At 43.0% G+C, this 17,229-nt stretch overlaps 1 protein-coding gene and 1 long non-coding RNA gene across 6 annotated transcripts in view; one reads left to right on the top strand and one right to left on the bottom strand.

The window, feature by feature from the left end:
* The first annotated feature begins 405 nt into the window (after positions 1-405).
* On the top strand, positions 406-12,704 carry LOC103902740. Of its 5 annotated transcripts, none has more exons than XR_002086249.1 (7): positions 406-1,504; positions 2,037-2,089; positions 2,209-2,307; positions 3,375-3,477; positions 4,681-4,787; positions 5,886-6,105; positions 12,049-12,704. It is a non-coding gene; the product is annotated as an uncharacterized LOC103902740 (long non-coding RNA). The 5 variants fall into 5 exon arrangements; XR_002086250.1 differs by lacking the exon at positions 12,049-12,704 and adding an exon at positions 8,436-9,178; XR_657795.2 differs by lacking the exon at positions 12,049-12,704 and having other exon boundaries at positions 406-913; positions 5,886-8,290.
* A 4,270-nt stretch (positions 12,705-16,974) lies between these two features.
* The window catches only part of MVP (major vault protein), a 14,116-nt gene continuing 13,861 nt past the window's right edge, over positions 16,975-17,229 (bottom strand). Inside the window, exon 14 of the mRNA XM_009283836.1 lies at positions 16,975-17,149. Coding sequence (XP_009282111.1) covers positions 16,975-17,149 — 175 coding nt within the window. The remainder of the gene's footprint in view (positions 17,150-17,229) is intronic.

Genomic DNA, 17,229 nt, shown 5'->3' with positions numbered 1-17,229 from the left:
CCTTTCCCCGGGGAGGTTTCGTCAGGCCGAGAAGCGAGGCGGAAAATCTGCCCTGTGGTCAGGGTGGATGGAGAAGGGTCTGTGTCCAGACGGGCACTTACTGCTGGTGAGTTGCCCGAATTGTCCTGGGCACGGAAAACCCCTGAGCTGACACCACAGCTGACGTTTTGTTGGTGCTTTTTAAAGGTGACATCGTAACAGGACGCAGTGAGAAAACCTGATGGCCGAGCATGTTACTTTTGGAGAAACACGTGGCCTATATAGCTTTGTATGGGACAAGGAAAGGCAACTATGTAAGTATTGGCCTATTTCAGTGCCGCTGTGCTTTTATTAAGAGTAACAACCCTCACTCCCTTGTTGAGAGTTAGGGGTTATTTTTTTTTCTGAGAATTATACCGGTCTGTTCAGCAGTTATTTATTTGGTGTGTACTTTTCCCCTGAGAAAATGGACTTGGTCTCAGCCTTATTTGTTCACCGTAGCTATCTCCATTGTAGATTAAATGTCTTGCCATCTCTCCTGTCTTTCATTTTCCTTCTCATGCCAACCGTGGTGATAAAACAGTACCAAAAAGGCTCCAATGCTTCCAACCAGTGGCTTGATTGCTTGTGTCATGTGTCTCTAGTCCCATCTCAAGGGAGAAGTTTATCAATGGTGTTACAAATAAATAAGGTAGTGTCCTGTTTTAGGAAGAAAGTGTGTTGCATTTTAAACCCTTGGGTAGGACAGAAGGAGGCTGCCTTCTTGGGTCAGTGATGAGTGTTGGCATGTATTATCTGATCTAAAGTTGATGCCTATCACCACTTTAGCTCTAGAATTACTCTGAGACCCAGGAAGCTCCAGTTCCTTTTGGCTGCAACCGTGGAGCTTTTCCAAACTGTGGAATCAAATTCCTGTCACAAATTCTAACCCAGTGTAAGGAGAAGGGGGCACAGTTTGAGTTTTCTTCCATTTACGTGAGAGAGAGTTATAGTTCTTGGGTTGATACCGGCTGTTACTAGGAGATGCTTTCACGTTAACTGAACGCAGCTCTGGATACCCAAAGCTGAACAGTGTTAGCAAATGCCGATGTAGAGATCTGGTGGCAAACTTAACCTGCCTGTCTCAAGGAGCATGCATGTTCTTGATTCACAAACACTGTTTAGTCCCACCTGTGCATCCAGAATGCTTGAAGGGTCAGGTCACATCTTCCTTTGATTGCAATGAGCAGTCAGGTGTTCAGATTTGCTTTTTAGGGAGCATGCTATGGTTATATCTTTTCTCTTGGGGTTTGTTATATTATTTCTGAAATGCAATAAAAGCTCAACTGAAGGAATGTGATATCCAATGTAGCAGAGTGTGTTTTCATGAAGAAAAGACTTACATCAGTTTGACCCCCAGATTACATTGTTTTAAAATTTGTGGCCAGGTTCAACTTCAAATGTTGACTTGGGGTATTAATTGCTCAATGTTTGTGTTGGGAGAGGTCTGTTGGTGTGGATATGCCCAGCAGTCATTCATCTGCAGGTGTGGCTTGTTTTGGTTTAGCTTCTGGGTGTCAGTCTGCAAAAGAAAATTTGTAACTCTAGTCAGTCTTGCTCTAAAACCAAGAATAGTTTCTACTTCTGCCCAGGTAGCTGAGAGAGCCAGGAACATTTCAGGCAGGCCAAGAGTTGTGCCCCGGTATTTCTGAGAGTCCGCAGCTCTGTAGTTATCCAGTAGGGCACTACAGATAAAGTTTAAGCTGACGTAGCTCTTTGCAAGTTACACTATTTGAGTTTATTTGGATATATACACCAGCTGAAAAGGAGTTGTTTTCTTTTATGTGCAGTAAACAGATCACTGGAGTTGTAATGTGCACTTGTCAATTACTGAGGAAATTATCAGTGAGATGGAAAAGGAAGCAGTACAGGGGCACTTTTTAGTTAGGTTATTTTCTGTTCAATGTAAAACCTGGGTTTTTAGCATTTTGTTCCATATTTTCAATGGTGATTTGAATTTTTTGTTGTTGTTTAAAAAAAATACTATTTATTTCATCCCCTACCCCCCTACATTCTAGGAGAAACAGCTACAAGGTTCTCCCTCAGCGCTGCAGCAATCTTGGCACTTCTGGTAAGGCCTATATCATCGCTTGTACAAGTACAGATTCTTCTCATTAGCACTACTGAAGCTTCTGCAGTAGTGAGCTTGGTTAGGATATACAGTGCATTAGTTGCTATTCTGCCTTGCAGGGAAAACTGGAAGCTCTTGATGTGGGGAAAGCAATAGATTTGTTTTTTTCCTGTATGAGCTCAGATGGAGGATTTGGTTCTGAATCACATGCAGGACGGGTGAGTTTTTCTTTATGTGGAGATATTTTAAATTAGCCAGCATCACATACTGCCTATAAAAGTTTCTTTCCGACACCTGTGTCACCTGACACTACCTGCTGCTATGGGGACAGCCGGGCTCTTGATGTTAAGGCTCCTTGGTAGAATGAGAACTGGCCACAGGGTTGTAGTTATACTTAGAGCTTTATTATTCTAGAAAGACTTCAGGAATCAGGGTGGCTTACTGCTACACGGAATTTTCTAGCAACGAGCATAGCTTTCCTATTAACCTAAATTTTCAGTTCCTTAGACTTTTCAGTCACCTAGACCCTCTGCAGATCTGACCAAATGCTTAATAATTAGTGCATGATACAATAATAATAATCTAGACTGACTTTCAAAAGTCCACACATGCCTCGCTCAGTCTTCCTTGGAGGAAGAACAGCGGAGGCGGTGTCACTGTGCTTTAGCTGATGGTGAGGGTGTTCCCCCTTACCACTCCGTCATGGTGCAGGCGTTCCCGGTATCACACCAGGGTGTACTGGTCACAAATCCATCGGTGATGCCCAGTGATGTACCTTCCTTGTTTGCCAAATGCCTGTCCCTTAGTTAAAGTAAACAAATAGGCAGGCAGTTCTGAAAGCCAGGTAGAGACTTGAAAGGTTATAAGGGGGGGGGGGGGGGGGGGGAGGGAACAAAACCCAACCCAACCAGGTATTAAGTAATCCAAATTAGGCAGCCTTCCTTCTTCCCACCCTAGAAAAGTCTGGAAAGTCCCTGTTATTTGGGAAGCTGGCAAACCACTTCTCTGTTAGAGGCGAAGAGGAGGCACTGCTGGACTTAAAGCACTTCCCTGTCTCTAGAATTTTTCTGCTTGCTTTTCAAAAGTCATGACATAGCCAATCAGATGGCCAATTTTCATGCCAAAGAAGGCCTTCCCCTTCTTAGCAAGTCAATTTAAAAGTATACGTCTGTACCTTGGTTTTCCTTCCAGATAGCCTATTTATAGCTACCCATCTAATTTTCATTACTAGAGGCGTACTTGATCTTGTGTCCCTTTTTGAAGTTTGTACGCCCCTGTCTTACAGGTTAGTAGTGAAATTGGTTATCCCTCTGGCTACAGATCCATCTTGGTACTTCATGAGAAGTTGGTCAGAGTAGGTGGAGTCCTTTGTGTTAAACTGACAACGGGTGAGTAGCGGGGGAGTCATGGCAGTGTATGCTCAGCTTGCATGCTCAGGCTTGTACTTGATGTTACATTGATAGATTTGCTATTTAGCTCCAGTAATAGGGTTTTGGAGAGGTCTGGTAACAAAAACCAGCTGAGAAGTTCAGCAGGAGACTGAAAGGTAGAGATTAATTTGAGAAAATAGAATGAGACTTTTCTGTTATCACAAGTACAAAATAGTAGACTAGCAGTGTAGTAAGATAAGTGAATATTACAAATCTATTATGTGACTAAAATGACCATTTTGGGAATAGTATTGATGTAATTCTCCTGTTGTATCTTCATATGATTGATGAATGAGCGAGTTACGTTATTTCATTGTAACTTGTCCTCACAACAGCCAAAAAAACTGCTGTCGTTTGGCTGCTTATGATGGAGAATTCTGTTGTGTGAAATGAGTATTTGTGTCTAATTACAGACTTTACTTTTTAGTGGCCTTTGTACCCTTTTGGCTGAAAAGGGTACCTAAGCACAGCAGTTGTAGATCACAAGTCATTGTATGTAGGTAGTGCGATGTAATCCTTCAAAATTAATTTGATCTGAGATCATGAAATAAAAATTAAGTAATTATTGAATGTATTACACATCCTCTCGTTGATAAAAATAAAAAAAAAATTGCAGAATTCCATACGTGGGGTTGGACTAGATGATCTCAAGAAGTCCCTTCCAACCTAAATGATTCTGTGGGTCTGTTCAATTATGAAAATCAGGGAACAACTTGTAGGACTGTGTTTCAGCTTGCAAATACAGTAGGAACTTTCTTCAAACAGTGGTGTCAGAATAGATAGCATAAGGGTTTTGAGAGAATTTGAAGTGGTTATTAATGAAGGCATTGGAGCGTCATGCCGCGGGGCAGGGTAGGAGGCAGTGCCTGGCAGGACCCTGCTGTAGTGGCCCTGGGTGGCTGCCTGCCCCTGGGGAGGCGTCGGGGTCTGCGTCGGGCCCCCTCAGCGGGGTCTGGGTCTTCTGCTGGTCAGGGTGGCCAGTGGTGGTTCACCTCAGCCTTGTCGAGAGGTTTTGTCAGGCCGGGAAGCAAGTCATGGTGGATGGAGAAAGGTCTGTGTCCAAACGGGCACTTACTGCTGGTGAGTTGCTCAAATTACCCTCAGGCACGGCAAACACCTGAGCTGACACCACAGCTGACGTTTTGTTGGTGCTTTTTAAAGGTGACACCGTAACAGGACGCAGTGAGAAAACCTGATGGCCGAGCATGTTACTTTTGGAGAAACACGTGGCCTATATAGCTTTGTATGGGACAAGGAAAGGCAACTATGTAAGTATTGGCCTATTTCAGTGCCGCTGTGCTTTTATTAAGAGTAACAACCCTCACTCCCTTGATGAGAGTTAGGGGTTGGGTGCGTGCTCCCCAGCTGCTCCTCTCTTGCCCTGCTGTCCCCCGTGAGGTACAAAGGGGGCTGCTTTGTTAGTTCCCCTGGGTCTGTGATGGGGGTTGGCATGTATTATCTGAGCATAAATCTGAAGATGATCAGTTTTGCTCTAGAATTACTCTGAGACCTGGGAAGCGACCTTCTTGTTGCTCCTTTATCTGCAGGGAGATTGTAGCTGTATTTCCACGTGGCTCCCTTGATAGGATGCTGTACTGAATCTGGCCACAGCACTGCTGCTTGCTTGCTTGGCTTGATAAATGCTGCAGCTAGCATTGGTTTTATAGGTGTGGGTTACCAGATGTAGCCCACAACAACTGGATTCTGGTTCCAGGAGGTGGGAAACGTCAATAACCGCTTGTGTCTGGAGGGGGGAAAAAAAGTTGCATTATTTTTAGTGTCCCCAAAAGAACTGGAGGCACTATTGCTCATGATTGTTGTTGCTGTGCTGAAAACATGTGGGTTAAAGTACTGCATCAAGAAAATGATGTTTACGGGTAGTGTAGGTAAACAATGGGGGGGGGGGGGGGAAGGAAGAGAGAGAGATGCATATGAGAATTCCCTTTGTAGTGCCGCTTCAGATTGTGGCAGCTTTGGCACATGACAGTAAGTTTCATGAAAATGTTAGTCTTGTTATTTTTGAGACTCGGGGTGGTGATGTGCGTGTTAGTTTGGATGCCAAGATAATATCTGATGATCTGAAGTGAATCGGTGCCTTACTGCTTGCACGTGTTTAACTTGACATTGAGCTTGATACCTCTGTGCTAGAAAGTAGAGGGGAGGAAAGAAATGTAGTAGTGTAGGGATATACGTGTGCGTGTGCCATATGTATGCACAGACACACATAAAGCACGTAATATGCAAGAGTGGTTAGTATGTCCCAAGTTGTTAATGGGATAGAAAACATTTGATGTGCTGCAAACTTTGTAAATGTTAACTAAGGCATTTTCATTGCTCTATTTCGATGCTGTGCTTACCTGATTCAGAACTAAAATAATGCCCTGCTTAGGGGCGCAGTCTGTCGGAGTATTTGAGGATGAGCAGTGTTTCCTGGGGGCGGACAGCGATGGATCTCATGGGATGGCTGCACTGAATGAAGACGGATGAAATTCTGGCATTCATCTAATCATGTCAGTACAGATGTGGTGCAGTAAGGGCCAGCACAGGTCACAATTCTTGTCTGCTGTCAACCCTCAGCATGTCCAGGTAAATGTAACAGGGTAATTGTAGAAACAACTACTTGCAATTAATGATCTTGATGATTGGAGACTTAGGAACCAGGTGCTGTTTGATACCAATGGCAAAAAATATTTCAGTACATTATTAAGAAATAATCTAACGGGCAAAACTTAAGGATTCATCTCCAAAAAAAAGTATATATTCATATTTGGGAACACTGTGCTTTTAATGTTCCTTTACTGGTGATTTTGTCTGCATTCTTCATGAATTTTGTAGCAGTCTCTGCTACAGGTCTTAGTGGAATCTTGTAGATAATTACTTTTGGATTTTATGAATTCTTCTTGGTGTACATTGAGGTGAAAGACGTGTATGGCCAGAGGAAGAGTAAAGGTTTGGATTTTATAGGTGTTTATATGCACAGAAATATGACTATTGTAATATATAATTAAATAATTATGTAATGTCTATATAAAATATATATGCAGTACATACACTTGTGCAGTGTGTTTCCACTTTAGTACTATACAAAAGAAGTGTTGTGGTAGTCAGTTCTTCTGTTGTGTTCCTCAAATCTTTTTTCCTGTATAACTTTAAAATTATACCAGTCTGTTCAGCAGTTATTTATTTGGTGTGTACTTTTCCCCTGAGAAAATGGACTTGGTCTCAGCCTTATTTGTTCACCGTAGCTATCTCCATTGTAGATTAAATGTCTTGCCATCTCTCCTGTCTTTCATTTTCCTTCTCATGCCAACCGTGGTGATAAAACAGTACCAAAAAGGCTCCAATGCTTCCAACCAGTGGCTTGATTGCTTGTGTCATGTGTCTCTAGTCCCATCTCAAGGGAGAAGTTTATCAATGGTGTTACAAATAAATAAGGTAGTGTCCTGTTTTAGGAAGAAAGTGTGTTGCATTTTAAACCCTTGGGTAGGACAGAAGGAGGCTGCCTTCTTGGGTCAGTGATGAGTGTTGGCATGTATTATCTGATCTAAAGTTGATGCCTATCACCACTTTAGCTCTAGAATTACTCTGAGACCCAGGAAGCTCCAGTTCCTTTTGGCTGCAACCGTGGAGCTTTTCCAAACTGTGGAATCAAATTCCTGTCACAAATTCTAACCCAGTGTAAGGAGAAGGGGGCACAGTTTGAGTTTTCTTCCATTTACGTGAGAGAGAGTTATAGTTCTTGGGTTGATACCGGCTGTTACTAGGAGATGCTTTCACGTTAACTGAACGCAGCTCTGGATACCCAAAGCTGAACAGTGTTAGCAAATGCCGATGTAGAGATCTGGTGGCAAACTTAACCTGCCTGTCTCAAGGAGCATGCATGTTCTTGATTCACAAACACTGTTTAGTCCCACCTGCGCATCCAGAATGCTTGAAGGGTCAGGTCACATCTTCCTTTGATTGCAATGAGCAGTCAGGTGTTCAGATTTGCTTTTTAAGGAGAAAAAGCAATGATGAGATATTTTGTTGGGGTTGTACATTCCTCTTTGTGTTTGCAGTTGGTATTTCCTGGAAGGTTAGATTTGTTATGCATATTCACATACTCTTTAAAATGCTGTAAATGGCAGCTACTTTGCACAGCAGTTAAAATCTTGTGGGACTATTACATGTACCTTGCCATGTTCTTGGATAAGCATATCCCTATTGGTGTGTGTCCTTTTGTTTCTGTTGGTTGTTTGGGTTTTTTTCTTGGGGGGGAGGGGGGTGTTCTTATCAGGGGAAGATGATTATGAGTAGGCTTCAGTTGATACTGTGGTTTCCTGCAATTTGTACTTTCCTAGTGACTGCCTTGAAATGTGGCCTGAAACACTGCAAACATTTCCCAGGGGAAATAGAGGCATTTGTCAATGCCTATGTATTACCTGACACATTGTAAATAAGCCTGGTGGTAGATGTACGTGGGATTGCCAGGAACATTAATGATCAGGGTTAATCTGTCCATTTGGTCTGTAGCTTGCCCTCCGTAAGCCTTAGGGTAAGAGAATATACAGGGTCAAACCACAGGCTGGATGCAGAATTGTCCTAAAGGCAGTTTGAGTACTCTGTGGGCTTTGTTTAAAGAAGACAGTAGTGCTCTGCCTGATCTTCTAGGATCTTTTTCCAAACTTTGTACTAGTGTAATAGTTAAACATTACTATTCTGTAATTACCTTGTGTAACTGGAACTTTTATACAAAAGCAACATTAATGGAAAAGTAAAACTCATTTGAAACTAGAAGGTGAGATGCGTGCTTATTTTACATCATGCGTGCAGGACTGGATTCCTGCTTTGAAACCTTCCTGCATTTACTCTGCTAAACTATACTTAGTTTTTCAATACAAGCTTATTTCTGTAATTTTGGATCTGTTGTGTCACAGGATTACTGGCTATAACAGACCAGTTGCGTCAAATGTTGACTTTCTGGGTTGGTGGCTTTGTGAAGACCAAGTACCTTCTGGAGGACTCAACAGGTGACCAGAGAAGGCATTAGATGGTTGCTTTTGTTCAGAGCTCACTAGAGATTATTTTTTCCAAATTTGAAGAATCTGTGGAAAATGTCAAGACTCTTATGAAATGCTTTGTAAACTAGCTTTTGCTTTGATTCTTCATTTTGTCACTAATGCTTGTCACCCAGTCTTTAGCTACTCTTTGTTTGAGGCCTCACTTTAGGAAAGTATATGTACTGAAGTATGTCTTGCTGACCACTTGAACCAGTAGCCTGTTAAATCAGGGCCTGAATATTTTTGTCTATGGGAATTAGCTCTTTAGGATTCGTATAAAAATTACTGTTTTACTGGATGTTAATCCCAGGTATAAGTGTTTCATGTCACAGTAGGAAATTGTATAACCTGGAATAAACTCCTCTGACAAATGGATAATCAATCAACAGATTCTTTTTTTCCCCCAAAAAAATTGAAAAATTACTTATGAAAAAGGTGCTGTGGATTTTTAGCCTCTCACATAGAAGGTGAAGGCTGTTTCAAAATTACATTCTTGCATTTTTGTTTCTTGAAGAGGGAAGAGGTCCTCTAAAAAGACTGCATCCACAAACTTTCTTTTCTTTTACCACGAAGAAATTCTTTAAGTGTTGTTTCTCTTGCAACAGTATTACAGTAGCACAGCTAGCAGTTTGCAGGATCACCAATATGATTTACAAGGTCATGTTTAAACCAAAATCAGATAATGTTCTGCTTCTCTGTTTGCCAGTTACCTGATGTATATTACTCATGGTAGGTGCTAGCATCTCTGGAGGTGATTGGCAGGTTACATTGGATTGACAGAGAGAAACTGTGCTGCTGTATTGTGGCTTGATGGGGAGACTGGAGGATTTGCTGACAGACCAGGAGACATAGTAAATAACTAAAAGTTTCCTTAATGGAAATCTTCAGCTGAAAAAGTGTTTTTTCCCATCTGAGTGTAACTTGTGACCCAGATTTAAGTGTTTTGCAGAGCTGCAGTTTAATTAGAGGGAAAGAACAGGGTAGAGTTGCTTTAGAAGGCTTACTTGGGGAGCTTGTAATATTTTACATTGCACTTGCACTGCGACATCCCACACTGTAGTCAGTTGCTGTTCCTTACATAATTCTGGTTCCTGAAACACATACCATGCAAATTGTTTCTCATGAGACCACTTAGAAGATTTCTGTAAAAATACTATTTTAAAAAAAAGCAACAATTTGTAAGCTTCTAGATACCACTGTGGGTTAATTACTCTTCAACTCTTGGTGCTTTTGCCTGATCTAAATGAGTTAGAAATTACTATCAAGAATCTCTACACCCCAATGTCTGTTCTGTGCCAGCCAGCCCACCCACTGAATAAATCCTCACATTTGCCTAGATGAAGGAGGAAGATGATTTTGAGGTAACATTACAAGGCTGGGGGCATGGATTTTCCCTGTGGTTGAGAGCATGTTACGGTTTATTTAGCTGGTCTGTTCTAATTTCAAATGGGAATAACTGAGATTGTCCAAATAAAGAAGTAAATTAAGATCATGTCATTCAAGGGCACTGGTCAGATAAAATTAAAAGTGTTACGAGACCTCAGTGCAACTCCTATAGAACACTTGGCTGCTGATTTGTCAAAGGTCAGGGGGAAATTGTAGCTATTTTATTACATCTGTCTATGTCTCTTCCTTTCTCCACAAATGTGTTAACTGATGTAGCTTTCTGTTTCTTTGTAAGCTGATAAATTCTTTGCACTGGTGGGGTAGGGGATGTCTTTATTCTGCTCTGTTACTTGGAAAGTGTTTTGGGGGTGTTAAAATGGACAGTTTTTTTTAATTTCTGAGGAGCTCACAGGAAGACCTTTTTCTCTTCAGAATGCCCCAAGAAAAGCTTAACATTTAAAGTCCTAATGCTTTTCTGGTCTTGGGATTAAACTTGAGCTATTTCTGTCTTGCTAGAAGACCAAGTTTGCAGAGTTCTATACCTAATGCAGGCACCTTTGGTGGTTTTTGCATGTTATATTAGCAGTCATTTCGTATTATTTTTACCTATCATATCTATTGTGGAAGTGGGCACAGCTGTGGAAGCATTGGTGCTTACAGGTCTTTGCTTTATTCCTGCAGAAACTCATTCCTAACAGATCCTGTTAGTTTTTTTTAAATTAGTTTGACTGTAGTCTTTTGATTTGACACTGTGACTGTATTTCAGGTTTTGAACCACTTGACTATAAAGATTTCTCTGTCTTTTTCTTAAGTTATCAAGAACTAGTTGCTTGGAACCTAATATTGTAGTTGTTCTTATTAGCAGGTTTTTCCTTTCGTATTTGCTTTTAAAGAAGAATTGCAGAAAGGAGCAGAGGATGACATGGCAATAGATACATCTTCCAGGCATTCAGGCTTCCCTGAAAATACATACTGTTCATCAAGAGGCTGAGTCTGCAGCGAGTAACTGCATTTGCACACTTGCCAGTGGGGAACATTCCCCTTTCTGGGCATGCCCATTTATAGAAGGAAAGTTTGTCTTGTTGTTCCTAAAGTGTACTGGTTTTTCAATTATTATTTTGTTATTTACTTAACTTATTTTACCCCTCCTCTAATGGCCATGTATTGGTTCTGAGAAGGAGCAAGTAAACATATACATCTGTGTTCTTTGACCATACCTGTAATGTGTTTGCCAAACCACTGAGGAGCAGGATTTGGTACCCTAGTGTAGTTTTATCCTTCTAGGCTGTCTGTGATCGACAGTTGGGGCTCCTATGTGTGGTTATAACATGATAATTCCCCTCAGTTTGCTGCAATATACAACCTTTGTGATAAGATCCAGAAGTTCTACTTATACAAACATGATGTACCCTGCACCAGACCCCGTGGGTAATTTTGGATAGGATTTTGTAGAATGACTAACTCCACTGACAGGATGCTTATGTCGTGAGACCTTAAATAGCTTCTTGCAGTTGTGTGATGATAGGTGCTTCTGGGGAAAGTTCATGCAGTGAAGGAATACTTGGATACCAAATAACTGTTGCTGCCTCTTTTGGGTTTTTTTCTTGTATTTTTTTCCTTTCAGTTTTATAGCACAGTAGGTTGCTGCTCCCCTCTTAAGATTTTTACAGCAAAGCTCTGTATTCAGAGACTGTTAAAGAGCATTATACTGTTGCTGAAGAGCAAATGGGGAATTTATGGAACAGGCACATGGAGGTGATTAAATTTACCTTTTCAGTCTGTTATGTTTGCTTCTGCTGTCTGATGCCATTACATGTTATTGGGGACACATGAGTGCTTCCTGCTGAATGCAGAGTTGAAAATTGTCTTAGCAGCAAATGATCTACAAGCATCTTTGAGTAAATCATAGTGCTGTAAATGCATGCCAAGGAAATTGCTCTGATATGTGTTGACGGGCAAGACAAATCAAAGCTTATTCAGTTGCAGCATCATCTTCAGCCATGGAGGTTTGCAGTTCTCTTGCTAACAAACAAAAGCTTCATCCCATACAAATGAAAGCTGGATGGCTTTTGGAGATGAACACAAACTTTCTTTCTTCTCCCAGGTAGTTCCATTTCACACATTATTTGGAATTGCTGGACTGTCTTTATTAGGAGAAGAACAAATGAAGGCTGTCAATCCTGTCTTTTGTTATGCCAGAAGATGTCCTTCAAGAATAAATGTACAGCCTGACCTGTCTCATAGAGAGAAAAGGTTGATATGCTGGGTTGTTTTGGTTTTACTGCTAGAAAGTCATCTCTGAAACCATTAGCATATTCTTCTTTGAAATGTGTTTACATTACTATAGTAAAGCAGTAGCTTTACCATGGGCTTTGTCACCTTGTAAATTGTATAGAATTGTATAGAATAAATTGTTCTAATAATCTGAGTGTAACATGCTCTTTGGTTGTATGTAAGAGGTGTAGAAACCTTTCTAATCTGTATCTAAATGAATGGGTCTTTAGATTTTTTTCTGAATATTCAAGTCAAATCTTAGACAAGATTTCACTGATATTTTGAATAAAGCATACCTTGGGTCTGTATATATCATGAAACTTGCTACCATTAAGCACTCTGGAGAAAGTCTCTACAGGATGGTGACTTGTTACCGTGTTGATCCTATATGAAATCCTGCTGTCATAGCTTTTAAGACAAAGCTAATTATATGTAATAAAGTGTTGGCAATTAAGAATAAAACTAGCTGTGGAAAACACTTGTTTTCTGAAGGATGAAGTCCTCTCTGTCTTCACAGAAGCCCTAAAATTGCCTCTTACTTTGCATCTCACACGCCTTGGTTGAGACTGGGTGGTATTCCAGTTCAAATATACACTAAATGATAATTGCAAAGGGGAAGAAGTCTTTAATAATCTCTATACTTATGCCTAAAGAAGGTCTAAAGTTGTTTCAAACACAGTTTTAAAAGCTGGCAGGTTAGTTTTGTCCAACCTATTCATGTTAGCGGTGAGTAAGATAGACCTGGGCATAATACATTTTGGTAGATCTCTTCTTATAGGGAATTTCAAAGAGAGAATGTGTATTTAAATGCTCAAATATCTCTAACCATTTTTTTAAGCTTTTATTTCTCTAAAGGCTTTTAGATGCTCAAATATCTCTAACCATTTTTTTAAGCTTTTATTTCTCTAAAGGCTTTTAGATGAGGTCAAACAATGACCCAGCTGTCCAGTTGCCTGAAGAGTTCTTGAATTAATTTCTTTTTTAAGGCTAAAAAAAAAATGTTATAGTAGGCTTTGTGTGCAAGGGAATGAGCACTGGTCAGGTGTTCTTTATGGATAAAGTCTAAGAGAAACTTTTAATTTTTTTTTCTAATTCCAGGTTACCTTTCCAAGTGCTGCTACTTTTCGTCAAAGGAATCGCACTCAGTGATTTGCCATATTTTTTCCGTGTTGTGTAGACATAAAAAAAAAAACCCAATCTCTTCAGAATCTCTGGTCTAGTGTAAACTGAGGCACCCTGGAAATTACTATGTGGGTGATACTGCATGACAATGTAGACCATGGTAGGGTGAAATCCTATTAATATTGGAGTTTTTCTCTGGAGGGGGTCTGGTTAACTTCATTTCTGAAGTCAGCTGTGATTTTTAAAGGTCTCCTTATAATATTTATGGGTTAAAGGAGAGGAAGTATGTGTACAAACTAAAAACTTACGAATATTCATACTTTTTTTCATCAGATTTTTTAAGAATACTGTATTTGTAAAGGGTCATCACAATTTCTTAAGCAAACAAAATCACATTTTTTTTCAATGTACTGTGAAAGAAGTTAGTTGCCTGATGTGTGTGTTAAAAGACTTGTGTCATTGTGGTGCAGAATACATTGCTATTGTCTACCTCTATTTTGTTAAATGTATTTCTTGATAAGATATTTCTGAGCTTACATATTTAGAAACATTGCAGTAATTAATCTGCTGTTCTCAGTCTTCAGTTATGGTTCCTTTACTAAAGGCTTTCAGAAATTTGCACTTCTGTAACTTCTGTAACCTTTTTCCCCCCATGCAAATCTTTCCATGGAAAGATCCTGACATTACCTCAGTACTTGGTCTTCAGGCACTGAACTGCAGCTGCCCATCCCAGCAATACATTTTGCAAGGTCCTGTATGCGAATTTGCAAAAGAATAATCAATAATTCAAGAACATGAAATTGTATAGCTGTAGATATGTTTGTTAAAAGAAAATCTGGGGGAAAAAAATCACCCATTCTGTTATGTTCTAAGGACATGCTCGAGTCCAGAGGTATGTGTTTTATTCCAAAGATGCTGCTTTGCAGTTATGTTGAGACAGCCTGGTTGGTAAAGTCAGACTTACGATTTGTGACCATAAGAAAGGAAGGAGGAGGGGGAAGGGATGTCCCTTTTGCTTCTGCTTTTCTTGCCATACATTTGTAGTACTCGAAATTCAGGGCAGGGGCAGGGGATCGGCACCTGCTGTCTTCCATTCTTTGCTCTGCGGTGACACTGGAGTTCCTGATGCTTGAATTTTTAAAGCTGTGTCTGACTGATGATGCTCAGTATAGCAATAGTACGTGCCTCTTTGCTCCCGGCCTCCTGGTTTCCATGTTGTTCAGGTGTCTGCTGAGGAGCTGCAACTGATTGCAGTCCCTGTAGGACTTCTGTTGTGAAGCTGAGTAGCTGTTGAACGACAACTGTCCAGAAAATAATGTGTCCTCGTAAAGGCTGGCTTCAGCTTGGAGTGGCTTTTAATGCAGGGCTGTTGAGTTCAAGAGGCAAAAGGTTGTCTAGTTGAAATGTTTTGTTTCTTAATTGAAAGAGTTTTAGTGGTGTTAATACATGCTAATATACAAAGCAGTGCTACAGTGTGCTCTAAAACACGCATAGAAGCATATTGTGGTGGGTTGACCTTTGCTGGCTGCCAGATGCCCTCCAAGCCCCTCTCTTGCTCCCCCTCCATCCAACAGGACAGGCAGATCACTTAAAATTACCATCATGGGCAGAACAGACTCAATGGGGGGAGGGGATTAATTTAATTTATTGCAATTAATTTTAACAGTAGGATAGTGAGAAAGAAGAACAAATCTTAAAACGCCTTCCCCCCACCCCTCCCTTCTTCCCAGGCTCAACTTCACGTGTGACTCTTCTACTTCCCTGCCGCGAGCAGTGCAGCGGGATGGGGAATGGGGCTTGCGGTCAGTTTATTACACATTGTCTCTGCTGCTCCTTCCTCCTCACACTCTTCCCCTGCTCCAGCATGGGGTCCCTCCCATGGGAGACAGTCCTCCATGAACTTCTCCAATGTGGGTCCTTCCCACAGGGTGCAGTCCTTCAGGAACAGACTGCTCCAGCGTGGGTCCCCCATGGGGTCACAAGTCCTGCCAGCAAGCCTGCTCCAGCGTAGGCTTTCGACAGGGTCACAGCCTCCTTTGGGCGCATCCACCTGCTCTGGTGTGGGGTCCTCCACAGGCTCCAGGCTCCACCGTGGACCTTGCACTGCAGAGCGGCTTACGTTGGGACACTGGGTTTGTAGGGGTGGAAGCCTTCATGATATGGGGACAGGGGCTACTGCGTAAACATGCCTCGTCAACACACATGGTAATTCACTGAGTCCAGGAGCAGTGGCCCATTTCCTATTCACATTTAATGTACAATTCAAACTGGCTGCGCAACAGGGACCTACTAAGCCCCTTAGAGGGCAGCTGGCGGCAGTACCACCAAGCCTGCTCCAGGAGCGCGTCCCCGGGGGTGGAAGGAACAGCTGAGAAGGGCTATGCAAGGAGAGAGGCTGGAAGTTATACCTGGAATTGCAGGGGGTATGTCAGCTTGTGTGATAAAAGCTTGCCTGCACACCTGCAATGGAACATGACAGGCGGAGGAGGGGGGGGCCCCCCCCCCCCCCCCCCCAAAATACCCTGCAGCAGCTTCTCCATGTCCCACCACAGGACTCATTGGCCCACTGGTCTTCACAAGCCCAGAGGAGGGCAGGGGCACAGCAGCAGGCAGGAACCCAAATTACAGACTCAAAGCCTGGGCTTTTTACAGCCCGCCTGGGCTCCTGCCAGGGCTGTCCTGGGAAAAGCCTCAGCCCCGCAGTACAGGTATGAAACCTATCATGATGAGTAAGTGCCAGCGCACCCATGGGACACCTCAGGGGGTGCTGGGGGTGGATGTCTCAGCATCTCGCAAGATGTTTTGGGGAGGAACCAAATGGAAGGATCCAGAGGATTCGGGGAGGAACAAGTAGGGGAAAATAGAGGGATAAAAAGGGTCCATCACGTGAAACTAGCTTGCTGGTTGGTCACACGATGTCTTAGGCGTGACCAGCGCAGTCCGTCCTGCCTGCTTATTGAACCCCTTCCTAACGAGCACAGCACTTGGAGCCAGCCCACGGTTCATGGGGCGTCTGTGGGGCAGTGACTGGGGAGACCAGAGTTGGGGAAGCCACGTGGGAGAGGGGCCAGAGGCTCCTGTGGGCTGCTGGGTCTGGCTTGACGCTCCCCTGGCAGCCCCCACCCAAGTACCGGATAGGCCAGAGGGAAGCATGCAAGGCCAGGTATTACGAGGTCACTTCTGCCTCATTGCATGATATGGGGGTCACTGCCTCTGTGAAATCGCAGGGCTCCCCCCTACTGACCTAGCCCTGACCTCACCGTCCCCTGGTCCTCTGGGCTACAGCACCACAGCCCCTGGCGTCACTGTGACATCGTTTGTCCCGGTACCCAACTGCTGATGACCTCACAGTTCCCGACACCCCCGGGGCTATGATGGTATTGCCCCTGCTGCCCTCATCACTGACATCACAGCCCCCAGTACCCCGCCCCATGAGCACTGGGGAGTTAACAATTATGCAGCCACAATTACAAGTGCTGCCACCTCTGACATCACTGCCCCAGGCCCTGCATCACTATGACATCACACCATCATGCAGACACCACCATTGCCACCTGCTCACTTTATTGGGCTGGTTCCAGCTGCTCTTGACGCTGGGGTCCGGGAAGGGAGGGGAGCCTGGACACCTGGGTCCTCAGAGGGTGGGGCCTTGGGGGGTGGAGCCTTCTGGGGGAGGGGCCAGCCCCAGCAGCCCCCGGGCAGTGGCAAAGAGGTTGAGGGGGGCGGTGCCATCGGTGATGAGGGTGGACTGCAGCCCCAGGCCCTGCAGCAGCTTCACCTGGGGGCGGTCACAATGCTGGCCACTCCTCCTGGCAGGCTATGCCCCCCAGCAAACCCCACCCCAACACCCCCTGCACCCTCGAGCCACACCCCTGCCAAGACGCTCCAA

Source organism: Aptenodytes forsteri, unplaced genomic scaffold, assembly GCF_000699145.1.
Source record: "Aptenodytes forsteri isolate BGI_AS27 unplaced genomic scaffold, ASM69914v1 Scaffold39, whole genome shotgun sequence".
Lineage (NCBI taxonomy): Eukaryota > Metazoa > Chordata > Aves > Sphenisciformes > Spheniscidae > Aptenodytes > Aptenodytes forsteri.
Note: the sequence above shows the minus strand (reverse complement) of the source record. Positions and strands in the feature narration are given on the sequence as shown.